Here is a 22,931-nt window from a genome sequence, read left to right on the forward strand (position 1 = left end):
CTCAGCTTTGCCCCACTTTTTGGCTTTTTATTACTCTTTTATGCTGACCTCTTGGAGTGGCCATGCTTGCTGTGGAACATGGAAGAGATTGGAACATTCTCTCAAATATGTAGACATATGCAGATTTTAAATCTTGATCTAGACCAATATTCGGGTAGTTGGAAAGATAACTGCTAGGTAGTTGGCTTAAATTCTCAGTTTTCTTCTGTATGCTTGGCATGTTATAGATACAGTTAAAAGCCCAAAGAACAAGATAAGGTCTTTTTTTTTTTTATTGGCTGCATTGGGTCTTCGTTGCTGCACACGGGCTTTCTCTAGTTGCAGCGAGCGGGGGCTACTCTTCGTTGTGGTGCATGGGCTTCTCACTGCGGTGGCTTCTCTTGTAGTGGAGCACAGGCCCTAGGGCACACGGGCTTCAGTAGCTGTGGCGCACGGGCCTAGTTGCTCTGTGGCATGTGGGATCTTCCTGGTCCAGGGCTCAAATCCGTGTCTCCTGCATTGGCAGGCAGCTTCTTAACCACCGTGCCACCAGGGAAGTCCAAGATAAGGTCTTGAGGGAACTGTGGTCCTTGTCCTGTCCTTTGAGGTCTGAGGTGTGCATCATTTTACAGATGAGCACACTGGCTTAGAGGAGTGAGGTAAGTTGTTCAAGGTCACAGAATCAGACTTTAAAACCATGCTGTCACACTGGTTAACTCCAGAGCTCAATGCACTTAACAGGCCTCCCTAGTTCACAGTTCATATCCCAACCAGAGATTATGAGCCCCCGTGTATGATTCAGCCTGATGGTTCCAGTACACAATACAGTGACAGTGTATTGGGATCATCTGGAAAGCTTGTAAGAAATACCAGTTCCAGGACTTCCTAGGTGGTACAGTGGTTAAGAATCCACCAGCTATTGCAGGGGTCATGGGTTTGATCCCTGCTCCAGGAAGATCCCACATGCCTCGGAGCAGCTAAGCCTGTGTGCCACAACTATTGAGCCTGTGCTCTAGAGCCCATGAGCCACAACTATTGAGCCCATGTGCCAAAACTACTGAAGCCCATGCGCCTAGAGCCCGTGCTCCTCAACAAGAGAAACCACCACAATGAGGAGCCCATGCACCACAATGAAGAGTAGCCCCTCCACCCCCATCGCAACTAGAGAAAGCCCGTGTGCAGCAATGAAGACCCAATGCAGCCAATAAATAAATAAATAATTAAGAAATACCAGTTCCAAATATTGTGATTTATTGGTCCAGGGTGGGATGCTATCACTGGTGTTTAATTACCCCTCCACCCCCACCTCCCACCAGTGATTCTGATGTGCAGTTACTATCAAATCCCCTCAAGCACAGAGGGGAAGCAGAAGCCGGCTGCCCTTTGCAGGCTCACAATATACTACTACTTTAATCATGCAACAAGTATAAGATGCCTGCATTAAAAATTAGTTCCCATTAAGGAACAATGGAGTATTCTCTCCCAGTGCCCATAACATTAAGCAAATAAGAGGAAGCACCTCAGGTAAAATCATTCCTGGTAGGTAGGCTCTCTTAACTGGTGTAGTGGGGAAGGGACAGGAACTGAGGAAGACCGTAAGCCCTAAGAGCTCACAAGCCACCCAGACTACTGTGATTAGTATGGGGCTGCTCACAGATAATATGGAAATTGCCAGGTGAGAGGAGGTCATTTTCCTACAGTGACAGAAATATTCTGAAACAGTGTCCAGGTTTTTCAGCATCCTCAAAGTCAAATTTGAAGCATAGACATAAATGAATGAGATAATCAATAGTGGATAATAGCTGCAGAAAGTTTGACAGAAAATGCAGATGTTTACAGTTTCAATTCTCTAGGATGCAGCACACCAATTCCAGGACTTTCATCATTTTATTCAAATGTTGAATCTAATTCTGTGCTAATTTCTCTGTGCTATCTATAGACTGTAACATGGGCAACTTGTTATAAGATAGAAATCATTAAAGAAATACAAAGTATCCACAAGCTGACTTTAAAATGTGTCTCTTTTAAAGAGCACTTGAGGGGAAAAAAGCATTTGGAGCTATTTTGTAGCAGAAACATGGTGCTGCAGTCAGGGACATATTGTACAGTGTTAGGAAGGAATGTCTTTTCTCTTTTTCTACAGGATGATTCCCTTAGTACTAATACTACAATGTGAAAGTAACCCATTCACAGATATCGTTTGGTTAAAAATAGCCCCCTTCCAAACTTTGCAGCGTAAAAATAAATGTTTTCTCAACACACTTCATCTACAAGCAGCTTCTTAAAGCAAATGTGAATTTCTAGTGGTAGACACTTATTTTTCCTGTCACAATTTGGAAAAAAAAGTCTTAATTTGGAAGTCAAGATAGAATAACACTTTTAAAACCTATCATATGCTTTTTTAAAAGTTATATATTAAATTAGGAAAATGTACTAAAGACATGAAAATAAGGCTTTCTTCCTCACCTATATTAGCATAATGAGAAAGGGAAATGAATTCTTAGCACCATTTTAATATTCTAATAACTTTAGGTAATAGTGTCATACTTTTACTTAATGTCTAAACATTTGGTCATGATTCATGTTTAGGATTCCAATTTGCAGAGCTAAGAAACCTGAAAGGGGTACAGCTAGGATTGGTGTAAAGGTGGCAGCTGTAACTGGGTTGGTGAGAGCAGAGATCTGGACCCAAAGAAAGACCAAGGGAGAGATCAGGGTCCTGCACAAACCCGGAGATCTATGGAGATCACTCGGGTCCAGGACTTTAGTGTTTTGAATCAGGATGTCAGTAAGGTCAGAATGGGCCTGAAAGTCTCCAAAGGCCAAGGCATGATTAGGTTGGAACTCAAGTCAGCAGACAGCATAGTAATACTGAGCCTGTCCCCAGGATGGCAGCTGCTTGCTTAGGCTAACAGTGAGCTGGAGGATTGGCTACAGCTGTTGATTGCAGGTGGCCGGGGGGGGGGGGGGGGGGGGGGGGGGCTGGGGGTAGGATATTGTCAGTGTCTTAGGACAAGAGGCTCCCGATTGTGGTGGAGAAACTGAGAGCCCTGTTCTTTCTACTGGACTACCATGTGGTACTAAGAACAGTACTCTTTGTTGCTGTTGTTGTTGTTTTCAATTTAAAAGTAGTATTGAAATGTTTCACATCTAACACTGTTGGCAAATGAGTTGTTCCACGAATAAAGTTCACCTTGTGAGAACTGAACTTTATTTTTACAATATTGGATGGAAATACTCTAAAATGTGATACATTGGTCCTCACCACATTAAATGGGTCCACTATTCATCATTCTGCCTCCTGGTGACCAGAGCTAGACTGACGTGTGCAAGGTTGTTTGCCCATACACTGAATGCTCCTATATCACTGCGGACAAAATGGGAAAAAGACAACTTGTTTTGTTCAAGGACCACCTTTATGTCTACTTCTAAGTCTAGTCAGCAGGTAGTGTGAGGCTTTGGCAGGGTCTGTAACAGTCACAGGCCAGGACAGACTGCATCCCTCAGGGATTTTCATTTTCTTTTCTCAATTATGCCCCTTCTGTTTGAACTGACAAGAGCCCGACTGCTGGAAAAATGGGGGAATTGTTGTAGTTTTATCATTTTAATCCCTCAAGAGCGATGGTCATGTCTTTAGCCATTAAAGAATAATTATGAGAAAGGTTTTCAGGTAATTTTTTGCTATACTTAACAAAATGAGTAGAATGGTTTCCATACTGAATATTTATAAGACCATTTAATGATGGTCCTAGAACCATGATTTTTTTCCCTGTGTGGTTATGAGAACTCTCCTCCACCACCTTCCCCAGCTCTTACTTTCGGCATTCACTTGCTGGCTGGAAATGACCTCCCCTCCTTCCCCTTTCTCTCCTTCGCCATGGGAGCTGCCACGTTGTCCATAATGACCTGGGTGAGCACGCTTTCTCCTGAAACAGTGAGCTCCCTTTCTCATTTTTCCATCCCTGTCCACTCTAGAGACTCCAGACCAGTGTCACAAACTCAGATGTTTACAAGGGCCAGGCTGCTACCCTAAATAAGTGAAGCCAGTCAGGTAGGACAGTGGGGACACTAGAAAACCAGAGAGCCCTTGGGGGGTGGGGAGGTCTCTGTTTCTCATACTCCAGCCATTCATTGTCCGATGGAGTGTGAGCCTGGAGTTGTTAGAAGTTCTGATTTAAAAAACAAACACACACACAAAACAAACAAGCAAACAAAAACAGGTCTTTATGTGACATTTCCTGATTTTTAAAACTTTATATGGGTTGCAAATTGTCGTAGCCTTCCAATTTTTAGTCCTTCCCCATCCAGACCTTGGCTGGTAGCTGGGGCTTGGACTTGGTCTCCTGCTGAAGACCCAGATGGCAGCTCCCATTGCAGACCCTCGCTGCTAATGAAATGGGAAAAAGACAACTTGTCTTTCCCCTCTAGGGTCCTTCCTCTCCACCTGGGCAGGGCGTCTACTGGGATTCCCTTCACTGTGGTCTGGAGGAGGCTGGGAGTTTTGGTGCGACTTGTGTGGCTGGAGGAGAACCCATCCGTGTCGAAGGGCAGCAGAGGCAGAGCTAAAGCCACATCAAAGCTGTTAGTGTCGCCTTTTGGGGTTGGAATTTGGAATGTTTTCCCATGGAAATAATGTGCAAATGAAGCCTAGGGTCTGCATCATTGTGGTTGTCATTCTGTCACCTGCCTCTTTAGTTAAATAGGTTTTAAAGTGATGACTTTGATATTGAACAGTCATTTTGAACATTTTGATTGTGGGGAAATGGTGTTTCTAAGTTCCAAAGATCTGAACTGAAAATACTCTCTTGGATGTCTGTTTGAGTTCTATATGTGTATACCCATTACTGTATCACAGGGATGTATAATATGTAATTTAAAACAATTTTTAACAGTAACTAATGAAATATGAACCTGCCTTCCAGTCTGTGTTCTAACTTTTCCCCATTCTTTGAGGTTTAAATGCCTCAAATACTTCAACAGAATTATATTTTTACTCTTTGGTTGAACCAGTTGTTGTCTCTTTGAGGGTTTCCAAGTCTTTAAAGAATTCTGTAGGAGCACAGTGAAGACAGTGCCTTCAGAAAGTCTCATTAAAAGGAAGGGGCTAACCCAGAATACCGCAAATGTTAAATTTTATAAATTGGTGTAAGAGGTAAAATAGAATCAATGTATCACATGCCTTTGTTTCTAGGGATTAAATTGGCCCTATGTTTGGTCCTAGATCAAAGACTAACAAGGTGTGGTGTTCACTTATTTTCTTATAAAAATGTAAACAATCCTTAAACCTCTCCCAAAAGGTGTTAACATTTTTCAGCTAAAACCCATCTATTGGGACATATCTGCACTGTAATAGTAGAGTTTCCAATAGGAAATTGCTCTGCAATTAATATGAACTTGTGCAAGTCATATTACCTTTCTGAGCCTCAGTTAACTTACCTGTAAAATGGGTGTAGCAAGGTGGTTTTGAGTATTACATGAGACAGAATTATTGGTATTATTATTATTATTTGTTTGGATCAGAGCTTTCTAGGCCATTTTAGAACTCAAGCTTTTATTTTCATAAAATTCACCCATTTAACATACACAATTCAATAGTAAACTCACAGAGTCATGCAACCATCACCACAATCTAAGTTTAGAACATTTTCACTACCCCCAAAAGAAGTCTTATACCTATTAGCAATCGCTCATCAATCCTCTTCCCCACAACTCCCTACAGCTTCAACAACCACTAATCTACTTTCTGTCTCCATAGATTTGCCTATTCTGGACATTTTATATGAATGGAATCACACAAAATGTGATCTTTGTGATTGGTTTTTTTCACTTAACATAATGTTTTCGAGGTACATCTATGTTGGATGTGTCTGTACTTCATTCCTTTTTATGGCTGTATCATATTCCTTTTACAGTAAGTGCTCTACATACCAACGAGTTCCATTCCAAGAGTGCATTAGTAAATCCAACAAAGTTAGCCTAGGTACCCAACTAACATAGTACCACTGTACTGTAATTGGTTTATAATACTTCTCACACAAATAACACATAAAAACAAACGAAAATAAAGAAAACATTTTTAATCTTACAGTACAGTACCTTGAAAAGTACAGTAGTACAGTACAACAGCTGGCATACAGGGGCTGGCATCCAGTGAACAGGCAAGAAGAGTTACTGACTGGAGGAGGGAAGGGAGGTGGGAGATGGTGGAGCTGAAGGATCTCCAGCAGTAGGAGACGGAGGGCGAGCTGCAATGTCACTCACGCCAGACATTGATGGAATGCACGTTCGCATCTTTGAAAGTTTGCAACTTGAAGGTTTGTAGGTAGGGGACTTTACTGTATTGCTGTATATTGCTGAAAATACACCACATTTTGTTAATCCATTCATCAATTGGTAGACATTTTAGTTGTTTCCACTTTTTGGTTATTATAAATAATGCCACTGTGACCATCCATGTACAAGTTTTTGTGTGGATATGCTTTTGTTTCTCTAGAAATGGAAATGCTGGCTCATATGGTAACTCTGTGTTTAACAATTTCAGGATCTGCCAAGTTGTTTTTCAAACTGGCTGCACCATTTTACATTCCCATCAACAATGAATGAGGGTTCCAGTTTTTCCACATCCTCACCAACACTTCTTATTTTCCATTTTTTAAAATTATAACCATCCTAGCGGGTGTGAAGTGGTACGTCAGTGTGGTTTTTATTTGCATTTCCCTAGTAACTAATGATGTAGGACATCTTTTCATGTGTTTATTGGCCATTTGTATATCTTCTTTGGAGAAATGTCTGTTCAAATTCTTTGCCCATTTTGTAGTTGGGTTACTTGAGTTTCATTATTGAGTCATAAGGATTCTTAATATATTCTGGATATAAGTCCCTCATCAGATATATGATTTACAAATATTTTCAACCCAATTTGTCGGTTGTCTGAATGTTACTTTTACTAACTGATAAATCTGGACTTCTCTCTATATATTTAATGTTTCCAAGCCCCCTTAACCGATTTGCACAAACTCTCTTTGCAGCCTCTGTTTCTCTACCTTGCTCTCCAGTCTGTCCACGAGCCCCTTCAGGTCCCCGAGGCATACCTGAAACCATATGACTTTATCCAAGATAAGCATAGGCATTACTATGCCGGAATGGTGTCCCTTATGGATGAAGCAGTGGGAAATGTCACCGCAGCCTTAAAAAGCCGTGGGCTCTGGAACAACACGGTGTTCATCTTCTCCACAGGTAAGTCTGTCAATAGGAAAATCATCTCTTGGCAAAGCCTAGGACATCACATTCGATAAATGGAATGAAGATACATTGGAGCATTTAGCAGTTCCTTATTAAAATAAATGCTAACTGCAAGAGTGGAGACATGATAATAATGGATAGAAAAATGTGTCTAAGGAAAAAGAATTATGAGCCTTCGTCCCTCTTCCTTCAGATATCAAAATATTCTGGGAGTATGCTTGAAATCAAGCTTTCAGTAACTGAGTAGGTATGAGTGGACATCACTCCTATGCAGGGCAGCTGGGCAGTGAATCCCTGGAGTGACTTGTTCCCAGCAATCTCTACAGCCCAGGCATCCTCTTTGAAGAGGACTTCCACTGACTAGAGGGGTCTCTGTATCAGTGCAGAGACAGATTGTGACATACTGAAGACATTCAAGAAATGGAGCCATTTAAATCTAGGCTAGAGTCTCCAAGTATAGATGATTTTATATTAAAATTTTCTGACAGTACAGTCATCCATGTTGATTATAGAAAAAACAAAAGAAGTGAGAAAGAAAATTTTTGAAAATCATTTTCATTATGGCAGTGTCATTCTGATTCCTAATCTGTTATATATGTGGTCTTCCCCCTTCTCATGAGACATAGTTTTCTAAAATTTCCCTATGATGTGCTTTAGCTGTAGATCATGGTTTATTCATTGTGATGAGTATTCAGAGAGCGCTTTCGATCTGAAAATGCAGATCCATTTGTTGTGGGAAATTTCCCTGTGCTATTTGTTTCAGAATTGTTTGGCCCTCCATCCCACCTTTCTCCTAGTCTCTCTTTACAAAATTCCTGTTTTTTGGCTATTGGATCAATCCTCTAATTTTCTTAGGTTTGTTTTTCCCCTCCCCTATTTTCTTTATTTTTCTTCTACTACTTGGGAAATTTCCTTATCATTATTCTCTAATCATTCTATTGAATTCATTACAACAACCATATTTTTTAATGGTCAAAAACTCTGTTTTCTGGTAATTCCTTTTTTGGTAAAGTCTGTTTTTAGTTCATAAATGTAATAATTTATTTCTCCAAAGCCTGTGCTCTTAACCATTAATTTTATATATACAAGTGAATGTGAGTGTATATATAGCTATGTGTATACATATATATGTGTGTATCAGGTATATGCATACATATATATTTTTTTGGGGGGGGGTGCATACATATATTTTTATATTTGCTTGTACTCCCCACTTTATCTCTTTCTCTTTATTTATTTATTTATTTATTTATTAATTTTTTTGAGGTACACCAAGTTCAATCATCTGTATTTATACACATATTCCCGTATTCCCTCCCTCCCTCGACTCCCTCTCTTTCTCTTCTAAGGTCATTTGTATCTTTGTTTTGGTCTGTCTTTCATGAAGGAGGCTTTTTCAGATCCCTAGTGATCCTTGGCTAAAACCTAAAAATTTGGTTGAAACTCCAAAGTGAGGTCAGGACTTGTCATCTGGTGAGTTTTACTGTAAAGTGATTGTGTGAGGGGTATAAGGTGACACATTGAGAAATGAATCTGGGTATTCTACCCACAGATTTTTAAAAGAGTTGTTCTGTTTCATTTTGCTTGTAATTAGGCATGGCTGTGGAATGGAGCATTTACTGAGTATTTACTATATGTGGGACATAGTTCTAAGTGCTTTACGTGAATTAGTTCAGTTAATCCTCACAATAATTCTCTGGGGACTATTATTATCCCATCTTGCAGATGTGAGGACTGAAGCACAAAGAGGCTAAGTAACTTGCCCGAGGTCACACAGCCAGGCAAAGCCAGGTCTCACCCTTTCTGCCTCTGACACAATAATCTGGATGTTCTTATTGGACCTCATGATATAGCAGTGCTTTCCCTGAGGTGTGCTGCAGTATTGATCTGTTGAGAGGCCTGGGCAGGGCCAGGGGTAGTGTCCACCCTGACCAGCCTTGTTCAGTTGCTTTAATGCCATACAAATGCTATAATTTTCTAAGTGTGTCCTGCTGTGAAAAAGGTTGAATATAGACAACATGAGTTTTTCCCAGAAAACTTACCATTCAGAAAAGAGAGCAAAATGAGAGAGTAGCATTGACGTATATATACTCCAAATGTAAAATAGATGGCTACTGGGAAGCTGCCGCATAGCACAGGGAGATCAACTCAATGATTGGTGATGACCTAGAGCGGTGGGGTAGGGAGGGTGGGAGGGAGGCTCAAGAGAGAGGGGATATGGGGAGATATGTATAAATACGGCTGATTCACTTTGTTGTACAGCAGAAACTGGCACAACATTGTAAAGCAATTATACTCCAATAAAGAGCTGAAGAAAAAAAATTTTTTAATTAAAAAAAAAGAGGACATCTTGTACTTAAGTCCTTATAAGATCTCTTATATTCTGAGAGTCTTTCTTAATTTACCTCTTTTTGAACAGCCTGGTAAAGCACTTTAGTCAGTGCTGGTATTACATGCTCATAGGGGTCACTGGAAAGAATCAATTAAAAAGGAGGCCAAGACATTTAATACCGATTTAGTAATTACTCCTGGAAAATGATCTCACAGTTTCAAGAATTGGTAGTTATAAGTTTGTAAAGCAAGCCTTTGTTGTAGAGATCACAATTATATGATTTAAGGATAAATTAGTTTCTGAAATGAACGTATATGTGGATTGACGTATCATACATAGACTGAAAAGTCCTCAGACAGAAGTGATGATAGCTCTGCAAAACTGTTAAATATTTCAAGATGGCTCCTGTGGCAACAGATATTGATGTCAAGGACGCATTGGGGGACTTCCCTGGTGGTCCAGTGGTTGGGACTCTGCATTCCAAAGCAGGGGGCATGGGTTCGATCCCTGGTCGGAGATCTAAGATCCCACATGCAGTGTGACGCAAGCAAAAAAAAAAAAAAAAAAACCATGCATGGGAAGAGGTGGAATACAATTTTTTCATGATAAGTGAGAGTGGAAAAAAGCAATATTTTAAGTATCTCTTTCATTATATGATTTCAAATGTGTATTCATAGCTATATTTTAAATAGATAGTTGACTATTTCATGAATATCCATAATATATTATTTATTCAAGTCAGCAAAAATAATTTTTGGACCTTTTCACTGAGAAAATGGGGATTACTTTATAATAGGGTTGTCATATTCTGATGCTATGGTATATTAATAGATATATTAGTCATGGACTATCTTTGTTGGGCTAAATCCAACTTTATAGTGTGTGTGTGTTTTAATTATACTACTGAATTCAGTTTGCTAGGATTTTATTTAGAATATTTGCACTGATTTAAAAGTAAGTGGAGTAGGTGGTTTCTTTTCTTTCTGTTGGGTTTTGTTGTGTTGGTTATATACACAGCATGAAATAGTTTGAATAATTTTTCCATGTTTTTCTATGCTCTGGAACAGTTTACAGATTGTTTGAAAGATCCCTCTGGTAAGCTGGTCCCTGGAACCTTTCTAGGAGGCTTAAAAAAACTATCTCCATAGTTTAAATTTTTTGCTGAATTGTGTCTAGGAGGGTGGGTCCTGAAAATATTTTAAAATTAATTTTGCCTGAAATACTGTGAGCCCTTTGATCTGCATGCTGAGATTATTTTTCACTCCAGGAAGTCTTCCTTGCTCATATTTTAGCTTATTGCTTATGTTCTGCTTGATTTATTTCTCAAAGATGTCTTTAATTAGTAGGTTGAATTACTGACTCAGCTTTTCTTTCATCATTTTCAGTTTTTCATCATTTTTCTCAATCTTCCAGAGTTCTTCTGCATTACCAGTTAGACATTTCTGCAGTTTTAATTCTGCTCTTTAATATCTCCAGTGGAGATTACTATTCATTGTGTTTTTAGTATCTTTGCAATCCTTTCTTTGCCTCAGTCAGTTCTTTTTCCTTCTAAGCTTGTTAGTAATAATAATAACTACTGTTTATTAAATATTTACTGCATGCCCAGGCCATTCTAGTGCTTTTCCTATACTTTCTCATTGTTGGCCCTGTTTTAATCATTAAAGCTCCAAGTAGCGTTGTGAAATGGGTTTCTTTATCCTTACTTTACAAATGAAGAAAGCAAACATTAAAGGGGTTAAGTGGTTTGCCCAAGGTCAGTGCTATGGTCTGAATGTTTGTATTCACCCAAAATTCATATGTGATGATGCTGGAAGGTGGGAACCTTTGGGAAATGATTAGGTCATAAGGGAGGACACCTCATGAATGGGATTAGTGCTTTTATAAAGAGGCACCAGAGAGATCTCTCGCCTCTTCCGCCACATGAGGACACAGTGAGAAGATGCTGGCTGTGAACCAGGAGAGGATTCTCACCAGAAGGTGACTATACGGGTGCCTTGACCTTGGCCTTCCCAGCTTCCAAAGCTCTGAGAAATACATTTCTGTTGTTTATAAGCCACCCAGTCCATGGCATTTTGTTATAGCAGCCGAAGGGGCTAAGCCACATATCTAACAGATGGAAGAGGAGAATTCAAACCCAGATCAACTTGAGGTCAATACCTGTTAAAGCTAATCAGCTGTGCTTTTACATCTCAGCTTTTCCTGTCTCATCCCATTGTCCCTAATCTCTATTTTTTGGTTTTCTACACTTCTCTTCATAGAACCCATGATTTTCCTGGATCTTTCTGAATAGAACTTTTCTAAAATCGTCATTTCCATAGTAAATCATTTCCAGCTACGTTCTTCCTCTGGGTGTGAGCAGCGGAGGATCTGTCCACCCAGAGTGCATGGCTGTCTCTTGGCCTCTGGTCACTGTCCCCTGCTTAATTCCTTCCCAAATCCGTAGCCTGGGGTCAGGTAGATGCACACAAGTCACTCTGTTCCCAGTGGCCTTTAGGCACTGAGTCTCCGACACTCTAGTGAACCTGATTGACCTACTTAATATTTTCTTATCTTCAGGCTGCCTGGTTCTTAGGCGTGGCTACCAGATTCTTTCTGTCGCCACACCTTCAGGGTTTTATTTAGGGGAACATTTCCCAGGGTAGCGTGGCCCACTGCCAGGCCTTTCCTTCTCCTGCCCATTGTTCTCTGGGGGCTGTGCTCTCTAACTGAAGATAGGACATTGAGGAGCTAGTAATTCTCTGGTCATGTCAAAAATTAGCACTGTCCCCTGTGGGCTGCCTTCCTGACTCTTTTCCGGTAGGCGGGGAGCTCCGCATCAGGAGGCAAACAGGGAGACCAGCCCTGATTTCTGCATCCCAGCTTCTCCAGCCTTACAGCTTATGGAAATTTCTCCAGGGTTCTCTCTGGCATTATAGGTTGTCTGTCAGTCCCAGTTCCTTGCATTGTAATGAGTTTTCATCTTATTCTAACTCATTATACCATGATGTGATTCATCTTCTTCTGTGTCTATGTTATTTTGGCAGAGTATTGTTTAAGAGAAGCTGCACTCGTGGCTATTAGGAAGATACCATTTTAACCGGGACTCCTGTGTAGTTACTCAACTCCAGGAATCTTCACAGAAGTCTAACCCTGAGGAAAATGAGCTAAAATTAGAGCCAACTCTGGAGCAACCTTGATTGTGAGTTAAAACTAGGAAAACTGATTCTAAAGCCTTGAGGAGAATCAGCGATTGATCGCAATGTATTTCTGCAGCTATTATATATTTATACTAACTCTTATCAGAATAACCATTTTCACTTTCATTTAGAGGAGAGTTTGACCATAAGGACAAACCTGATTTCCTCTGGAGACTTTTTCTGTGTTTATTGGCAATTTCATTGCCTGAAGTTGAATTTAATAATGTGCTATAATAATATGATTAAAACCCAAGGAAACAAGCCCTGGATCTGGCTGGTTACAGAGCAGTGATTCATTTTTTCCAGTTTTCTCACTTTACTTCACTTGGCAGTGCTCTTCTTCGTAAGGATAAAAATACTGGGTGCATCCAACAAATAACTGTTGAATCCATTAGTATAGAAAACCCTGACGTATACTAGCTTCTTGGTATCCCACTTACATTTAGTGAAAGGGAGAGGTAAAGGCATATATTTGGGGGGTTTAGATTTTTTTGTTTGTTTGTTTGTTTTGTTTTGTTTTTTTTTTTTTGGCACACGGACTTAGTTGCTCCGTGGCATGTGGGATCTTCCTGGAGCTGGGATCGAACCCGTGACCTCTGCATTGTCAGGCAGATTCTTAACCACTGCGCCACCTAGGAAGCCCTAGATGTTTGAAGATACTTAAAAAAAGTTGTTTTTTTTAATAATCTGGAGACCCATGAGGCTTCCTCATCCCTTGGCCTCATCGTCTGAGCACTTGAGGTGGAAACTCTCAGTGTGCCACCTGGGGACCACTTGCAGCAGCGGAGTGTTTGTTAAAAATGCAGTTGCTGAGGTGATGGCTGCACAGCCTTGTGAACGTACTAAAGGTCACTGAGTTGGACACCCTGAAATGGTTAACTGTATGTTATGTGAATTTCATCTCAGTTGTTACAGATATAATTTCTCAGACTCTATTACAGACTTATTAAATCAGCATCTAGATGAATGAAATCAGAAACCCTGGGATCTGGGCCCAGGAATCTTCATGTTTAACAGGAATCCAGGTGATTCTTCGCTATAGAGAAATTTGAGAACTTTTGATCTAAGGTAACTTATTCAAACCCTGGGAATTTACCTAATGAAGAATATATAGAGAGATACTATATATACACACACACACACACACACACACACACTCTGTATAGAGTATATATAGTATATACTCTCTCTATATACTCTCTATATACTCTCTATATATACGCCATATGTACTCTATATACTCTATATATATACTCTCTATATACTCTCTATATATACTCTCTATATACTCTCTCTATACTCTATATAGCATCTCTACATATATATAATGTATTATGCTTATATACAGGAATACACATAAATACAGTAATATGTACATATATTTGCCAGAAACCAGCTGGGTTTGAAGTTCAGCCTCTTCTAGGTGTTTTCATTTCGGGTAAATGCACCCATTTCTAGAAGCAGATGCTTGAAAAAAGCTAGTAAGAAAAATTGAAATTTAATCATTCTGCTCTCCATGACTTTACTGCATATAAATTACAACCCTGATAGATTAATGACACTTTTTATACAATGTGTGATTATTAGTGCTGTTAACAAAAATCGTTTGTCTCATTACAAACATAATATTCTGTTCTTTTTATACAAAGATGACCCTTCTAGTCCCTCTTTGATAGGATATGATCAGAGTTCAAGTCCCAGCTTTCCTGCCAGTGAGTTACGTAGACTCTGGCCTCAGCTTCATTATCTATTAAATGCAGGTTGGCTGATCACTCATTTATTCACTTTGTGTCTCATGGCAGATAGAAAGGTAAATAAGATGTGGTTCTAGCCCTTAGGAAACTCCCAGTTTAGTGAGGCAGACAAGCAAAGGTACTCTTATGCAGTGGAAGAGTGTTTGGAGATCTCACCAGAGCCCAGGGGTCTGGGGAGGCTTTCTGAGACTTAACGGTTGGAAGTGCATTGGCCAGGTGAACAGCACGCAGGTAGGGAGGAGATTGGGTAGCACGCTCAGCTGTGAGAGAGAACCATGAACAAGGGCAGAGAGGAGAGAGCCGTTCTGTCAGGGGTCCAGTGGGGCTGGAGCCTAGAGTGCAAGGTGGGGATGGCGAGATGTGAGCCTGGGGGGCATGACCTGCAGGCGAGGTCAGAAGAGGCCTCTGGACCTGCAGGAAGGAATCTCGAAGGAATTCTGGAGGCAGTGGGGAGGCATTGAAAGGTTTGAAGCAGGATCAGATGTTGACGTTAGGACTGGTGTGGGGGATGTTTGGAGGCTGGCAGACCTGTTAGGAGGCTGAGCAGTGAAGAGGGATAGGAGGAGGAGGAGGGGCTGAATAAAGGCAGAGGGACAATGGATGGTGCTGAAAAGAGAGATTCAGGAACTCACCGGAGAGCTTGGACCAGTTGACTTTGAGACTTCTTGTTACTAGGAAATTTGATCCTTGTGTAACGCTGCATTTTCAGAGCTTTTGTCCGTGCTGGTGATAGCTGTTGATGGGGCCACCCCCTCTGTTGGCAGTGGGACACATCCGCAGAGAGCTGGAGAGAGTGCAGCCCACGGCCAGAGCGCCCACATGGTCCCCAGACCCACAGTCCATTTGAGACTGCGGTGGGGGCCCGCCACAGCATTTGGAAATGTGCAGTAAGGTTTCGGTTGTCACAGTTACTTGAGGGTGAAGTCACCTTGGAGGGACAGGCACCCGCAGTGCTCAGGCCGGCCCTGCACGATGGAGAAGTGTCCTGACACAGAAGCCAGTAGCACCACTGTCGAGAAACCCTGACCAGATCCTGTTTGAGCGCACATTTCTGCTTGAACAGAGTAATCTATTCCAGAGCCTAAACTTTTAACATGTATTTTCTGATCTTTCACAAAATTATGCGTGATTTAATATCTTAAACAGAGCGATAAAGATTCTTAACCAAATCCCCTAAATCTTATGTCCCTTTCTCCCCCGTATGTTGAATTCCCTTCTAGACTGGTACCGACAAATGGAGAACTCCTTCGCAGTTTAAATGTGCTTAGGCAGTTGGCAGACTTATAAATATTATAGAAATTCTGTGCCAGGAACAAAGGAATCTGTTGCTGGCAAATCAGTCTCACTAAGTTCTTCAAACTCTTAAATGCATTTCTGACAAAGCTAAGGAAAACCTGTTAAGTGAGTAAGTGATATAGTGGATGCACACTGGCTTTCTCTTTGCCAGTATCCTTTTTTGCAACACAACTACCATGGAGGGAAATAATAACACATAGCTCAAAACTGTGAGAGGAGAACCATCTTCTCCCTAGTCAGAGGTCATTAACCCATTTCACCTCTTTAGAATTTTCATGTTGATGTCCATGCTAAAAGCATGTTGGGTCACTTTAAGATTTTATTAGTAATAGGCAGTAATGCATACAGATTTGTTGATTATTTTGAGAGAAAATAATAATTGATACATTTTAAAGGTCCCCAGAACAAAGTCTTGCATTTTTATTCTCTGTGATAAACCATTGAATCCACAAACCCAGAGTCTAAGGCAGAGATGTTTCTCGATCCCTGTGTTTGTCAGATCGATGTTTTATTATAATGCTGCTTGTATACTATAATATTGCATTATTGATATTATGAATTTCTTAGCATGAGAAACATGAAACAATCTTTACTTTCACTCTTCTATGAGAAGTGGCCTTTCCCTGAGTTTATAATTAATGGAAAATATATACTGAACTGAGCATATTTATTGACTAAATTACAAGCTTTCCAGTTTGTTTGGGTTTACTTTCACCTCTTGTTTTGCACTCCATTTTAAAGGTTACATTTAAAATGGATCCATTTCTTATATTGTACATTTCTCGCAGAGCTCATTAGAGCCAAAGGTCCCTGTGGAGGTGAGGTGAGTGTTAGGTTGGACAGGCTGCACTGCAGGATGGAACGAGGTGAAAAGGAGAGTCTACATAAAAATAATCATGTGGGAACCACAGTCGCAGCAGGAGGAAGGGGCTGAGATAAAGTCAGGTCACCCCAGTTATAGCTGCAAATACACAGTGGGCAGCCAGAGGATGAAAGAGGGGACTAAATGGCCCAGGAATGATCAGTTTCTGAGTCAGCAGATAGTAGATTGTATTTCAGGTGTTTTTGGTCTGGAATTTTTTAAAAATCAGTGTTGTTAATCATGGACGGAAGATAAAAATTTAGGTTTCAAAGGAGGAATCAGTATTTTTAGTTGACAGACAAGAGCTGTGTGTTGTTTATACTCCTATCTTCCAGAATGGAATGGGGATTGACTCTATAGTAGTTTTTTAAAGAAAACAAACAAAAACAAAAACAAAAACAAAAACAAAATGCGAGTGGCTAAATTTTGGCCACTAAAGAACCCAAACAATCCAATTGTTCCCCATTTCACTCTCCATGTGTGGGGTTCTCCTCGAGGCAGTGGTAACTGCTGTGCATGTGTGTAGAATATATTTGAAACAAGGCATCTGCCCCAGAATTGGAGGGTTCCAGGGCTAGCTTTTGCCAGCGTTCTGTCCCAGATTCCTCTCCACTTTAGGTTTCTACAGTGATTGCTGTGGTTTTCCGACTTGATCTGAGGCCCCCCTCTTAGGCAGCTGAGGAAAGGCTGCCATCTCCTTCCATCTCCTTCCTTCCCAGGAGTTTAAGGAGACTTGCTCTTCCAAGGAGGGCCTGGGAACCAGGGCCGAAACTCTTTGCGGGAGATAGTCCTGCTGTGCTTGGCCTCAGACAGGCTGCTCATCCTTTGCTTTCAGAAGCATGAGATTCCCTCCACCAGGCCTGAAAACAATAATAATAATATATTTGAAAAAATCCCCATCGCGTCTCTTGCTGACTTTGGCAGTTAGGTACCAAGCATCAACAAAACACTGTATACAGAAATCTGCCTTCCAGGCTTGTTCCCTTCTTACAGAACAATCCCTAACCTAGTGGGGGCTCTTTTTTCATGTTTTCTTAATGAGAAAATATTTCAGAGATTATTGGCACCACGGGTTTGTTCCTCTCCGGCGGTTTTCACCCTTAACCAACTGTAATCTCTATGATCTCTTTCCTATTTTTCTTTCACAGTATGGGCCACATCTAATCAACCTCTCCTAGGATGACTGCTCCGAGTAGAGTGATTTTTTTTTTTTAGCATTTCCACTCCAGAATACTTTCTTATTTGTGCAGAGTTTTCGAAAAAGAAAAATGGCTTCAAAAAACATTAAAAATGACATCCACTGCTGTGGAGATTACCAAGCACATTGAAAGCTGTGTCTGTTTTCAAAACAGCCTGTGATCTGGTGACATATTCTGACATCCACAGACATGTACACATTAGTCAACAGTGTAAAAGAAGTGGGGGGCGGTGGGGAGACGGGAGTGCCGTGTTTGGACTAAGAATGCTGGCTTCACGGTGCTGTTTTAGAATCCCACTTTGGTGTCACGTTTGATGTTAGAAGGTCCTTCTCAAGTCCAGAGGTAATGGTGGGGTTCGTTGAAAATCCAGTTCCCCAAAGTGCCCTGTGTGCAGTACATACAGCTCACATCTGGGAGTCCCTGAAGGGAGTGGCATGATTGGTGTCTATGTGGGCTGTGATCATTAGGCTGTCACCAGGTGAGGTCACCTGACCAGGTGAGTCATCATTTTCTGCAAGAATTAGTCCGTTAATAAGCATGACCCTTGATTTTATTTAGGACGACGTATTGGTCCTGAGGAGACCAGAAGCTGAAGATGTGAGGCAGAAGTATCACATTCCCCTGGGGGTTCGGCGGGGGCCGGGCAAGTATATGGCTTGGAGAAGTCCTTTCCCATGTCTGGGGCTCTGACACATGCCCTAGAAGGCTTTGTGTTTATTCCTGATCTCCAGGCTGAGAAATCACTTAGTGCAAGGAGGAATGTTACAGAGGGCAGCGTGAATGATCGGGGGCAGGACAAAAAGTCTCTCCAGCCACTAGCCCCGCACAGTGCCTAGCGCAGGACTCAGGAAGGGTTTGCAGGTGGAGGAGTATGCGTGCATTCGAGATACAGCAACGCACCCACGTGCCAACGGGTCGCAGGTCAAAGTCAAGTGGGTGGAACCGAAAGATGAAGTGTGGAGGAGAGAGCCTTTGGATCAGGTAAACAGAGGAGGCTTCAGGAGGAGAGGCGATGCGCTTGAATGCTTGATAAGATATCGATAGGTGAATGGAAAGAGAAGGCAGGACATTTGGGGCATGGAGGGTGCCGGGGGAGGGAAGCAAAGGCGTGCTCTGGGCATAGCGCTAGGCCAGTCCAGCCTTCCGACTGGTGTTCAAAGGGACATCCAAAACCACAGATGTGTCCTCCTGGAATGGTAATTTTGCTTGAATATATAGAAGGAAAATTATGTAATTTAACTGGTTAGTAATTTAAAACATTTTGATATTAAAAGAAGTGGGACAAATTTACAGAATACAATTAAGTTCATGTTTTTTTTTTTTTTTTTTTAATGTGCAAAACCTCAGGTTTCCCCTCTTGATCCTTTAATGGAAGAATTTAAAATTCTTTAAAGATCAACTCCATTCTTTCACAAAAAGTTGCCCACTAATCCTTACCTAGAGCTTGAGGCAGGAGCTGTGGTTCCTCCAAAGTGCCTGTGGGAGGTGGGGCAAGCGGTCTAGCCCTTGGCCACATGGTGGAGGATTTTACTGAGCTGTGACAGAACCCCGTGTGACACTGGGACACTGCATGTGCTGGATGGCAAATCTTGATGGAGGTTGTTGTGGCTCCTCTAAAAGGATGTGCCTCTGTCCCACAGACACGAGGTACCTTTGTGTGCAGGTCTGGGCCATGGATTCTGCACTCTTGCTAAGAATGAGTGAAGGGAAGCCTGGCCGCCTTGGTCTCCCTGGATAATGGAATGAAGGGTCTTCAGAAGCACTTCCTGAGTCTTCAATTTCCTTGCCTTTCTCCCCTGCTGGTCCTAAGCCTTAAATTCCTGTCTCAGCTTCTCCAGCCGCTCTGGCTCCCTGCTCGCCCCAGGTCCTTGCCCCCATGCTATTCCTTCGTTTTTAGCATGTTTGGGTTGTGAATGATTAGGCAACTTAGATCACAGTTTCTGTTTTCCTAGGCAAAGGCAAACCCCTCCCCTCCAAAGCTGTCTCTGCTTTTCCCGGGTTTGAGAAAGCCACATGCAGCCTCTCTAAGCTACAGTGGCATCTCAGAGGCCAGCCAGAGGCCAAATTGTTGGTGGGTGAAGGAGCTTCTAGACCTTTCTTTATCATTTCTGTTTTAAATTCCATTTTTTCTGGCATGTGTCAGATTGACTTTGTTATGTTCTTTTTGTTATAATACCAAACTCTGCCCAGTGTTACAGATAGCTTTCTCATACCATAATTATCTACTCACAAGTTAAAGGAATTAAGAAAATGCCAAGAAGAACTCAGTTAATCCAATACTAAATAGTGCACTAGCCTTCATTATTTAGGGAAGAAAAAGATCCGGATCTGTGCTGTGTGACAAGTGGCCACTAGCTGCAGAGGACTGTTGAGCATTTGAAAGGTGGCTAATTTGTATTGAGAGATGCTGTAAGTGTAAAATACCAAATTTCAAAGACTTGGTATGAAAAAAGAATGTAAAATAATATCTCAGTAATTTTCATATTGAGAACATGTTGAACTGATATCTTTAATATATTGGGTTGAATAAGATATTAAAATTAATTTTAACTGTTTCTTTTTATTTTTTGGAAATGTGGCCACTAGAAAACTTTAAATTACATATGTGGCTCAGTTTATATTTCTATTGGACAGTGTTGCTCTAGGTTGTAGCTTTGCAGTAATTCATTACTCATGGGAGTTCCCCAGGGATTATTTATTGAAGATTTTCTCTCTTAATGAGCAGGCTAGGATGGGAGTAACACACAGTAGATTGTAAGGTTCTGCACAGCAAGAGCTGTCTGCTAACCTCCTTCTTTGGAGGCAGGGGTGGTGAGGTCATTTTGCTTAGGAGGCTTGTAAACTGGCTTTGAAGATGTTTCCAAAAACAGTCTTGAGTATTGACAGCATCATTGAAAGAAGGGTATTGCCTACCAGTGACTCCATCGAAAGATGTGATTCATTTGGTTATGTGAATCAGGGGTTGGAATTTTGAAAAAAGAAAGAAGGCAGTCTCATTACTTGAAGTCCATACCTCCAGTGGGTCTCAGCATGTAGAAAGGCACTTGGGCAAGAACCATGATCATCCCTATTATTATTTTATAAATGCAGACTGCAATGTGATGGAGGCAAAAGAGGGAAAGAAAGTCTTTTCCAACTGCTCTAAAGAAAACCGAAAATATTTAACTTGTTTGCTGTGATGTGATAACACTTCTCCTTGGTGCCAGAAGAAATATTGTTACAACATAGAACAAATAGGATTATGAGACCCTGGATCAACATATTATTATACCCATGTTGGGTAACAGTTTCTTTGAAATTTTAATCATTGGTACTTACATAGGTCAAAGATACTCTCACGCCCTCTGTATCCATTTTCAGCAATCTTTTTCTTTTCTAAGACTATAAAATCTTTTTTTTTGGATAAGTTCACTATTAGGAAAATATTTCTCTATAAAATAGAAATATTCTTTTCCAATACAGAAAGTATTTTTTTAAAAAAGATTTTATTTTTTAAGAGCAGTTTAGATTCACAGCAGGATTAAGAGGAAGATACAGAGATTTCTTGTATCTTCCCTGCCCCCGCCTTCCCCCGCCATGCATGGCCTCCCTGCTCATCAACATCCCCCACCAGGATGCTGTTGCTTCTTAAGGTCTTTAGATGTTCCCTTTGTTGTAGCACCCCATTGTCTTCTAATTCTCTGGGGTAGATAAATAATTATCACCTTTTCATAAATAATTATCACCTTTTCATAAACAGGAATGTAATCCCAAGGGAGGTGATTTGTTGAAAAGCAGAGGTGACCAGTAACAGAAATGGCTTGAAAAGTTAGATCTTTTGCTTCCCATGCCAGCTACTGCATTCATAGCATCACACGGCTCTTTGAGAAATCAAGTCTTTGTCCACAATAGAACATGCTGCTCTGAAAAGTGAGGAGGTGTATCTCATTTTTAGTTGCACTTCTTTTTATTAAACTCTATGCTGCCCTTTGTTCAATAATATAGTTATTTATACAACATTTAGAAAGTTAAGAGAAGTAAATTGAATTCTCGCTCTTTATACTTTTACTTTCTTTCCAATAGTAATTACAAAAAAAGATTTAGGCATCCTTGCTGGCTTCTTGAAGGCTGAGTTGCCGTGAAGCTATGAAACCTTCATTATCACGTTTCCACTGCTTGATGTGTCAGCTCATATTCTTGAAGAATTTAATCAATCTAATTGCTGTGTATGACAATGGCATTTATTTTCTCAGCAAGAACTTATTTAGTTTTTCTCTTAGATGGCTGTCCCTTTGTTGGTAATCTTTTCTCAAGTCTTGGAGCACGCATTGATTTTGGAGCTTCAGCAAGATCAGTGCTTATATGGACTAAGGAAACCTGTGGATTAGTGCCCAGTCTGTGTAACCGTCCACCAGGGATCCTGCTGAGAATTGTAAATGAGAAAGACGTGATGGGTTGTGAGAATAGGGGGCTGCAAGTGTGGGGGTTCCAAAAGGAGCAGCCATAAGCAGTCTCTTCCTTGGAGACACTCAACCAGTCAGCCAGCATGTGTTTCCTCAAGCATTCAGGGCTTGAAAAATGTCAAGAACCTTGAGAGTACGTTTGCAAGTGCAGAAATAAGGGTCAGTGGATCTTTCTTATACAGTGTGTGAAGAGTAAGAAGTAAGAAACAGTTTGGAAAAGAAAAATGGCTTTAAGTGTTGGTATTTCCGGACAATGCTTTGCTTTTAAAGTTACATGTGATTATCTCAACTCCAGTTCGATCTATTCCCTGAAGCCCATTCAGCTCTTGCTCTTGTGCTCTTTTATGGCTCTTGGCCTTGTGCATACATCTCTCATCACAGGAACTTAGTAATGGACCTAGATTTTCTCCCAACTCAAAAGAACACACCAAAACTGATATTACATTTTAACTCCAAAAGCCTGCTCAAGTCAGATGCCTGATAGAGCAATATAATATATCAACAAAGATTCCAGTTTCAGTCAATATAGAATCCCCTGGAAAATCAACTACTTGGCATGTTAGGAACAGGGAGAGGCCAGGAAGCCAGATCTGGGCAAAGCCAGGAATAGGAGCCTCGGCTGCCTGTAGGACGGGCTTCTGAGGTTGGG

The 22,931-nt window shown here is 41.0% G+C and overlaps 1 protein-coding gene across 2 annotated transcripts in view; it reads left to right on the forward strand.

The window, feature by feature from the left end:
- Positions 1-22,931, forward strand: part of ARSB (arylsulfatase B) — a 159,597-nt gene that overhangs the window by 21,260 nt on the left and 115,406 nt on the right. For both annotated transcript variants that reach the window (XM_057740441.1, XM_057740450.1), the window contains exon 4: positions 7,008-7,215. In XM_057740441.1, coding sequence (XP_057596424.1) covers positions 7,008-7,215 — 208 coding nt within the window. The remainder of the gene's footprint in view (positions 1-7,007; positions 7,216-22,931) is intronic.

Source organism: Hippopotamus amphibius, chromosome 1 (genome assembly GCF_030028045.1).
Source record: "Hippopotamus amphibius kiboko isolate mHipAmp2 chromosome 1, mHipAmp2.hap2, whole genome shotgun sequence".
Classification (NCBI taxonomy): Eukaryota; Metazoa; Chordata; class Mammalia; order Artiodactyla; family Hippopotamidae; genus Hippopotamus; species Hippopotamus amphibius.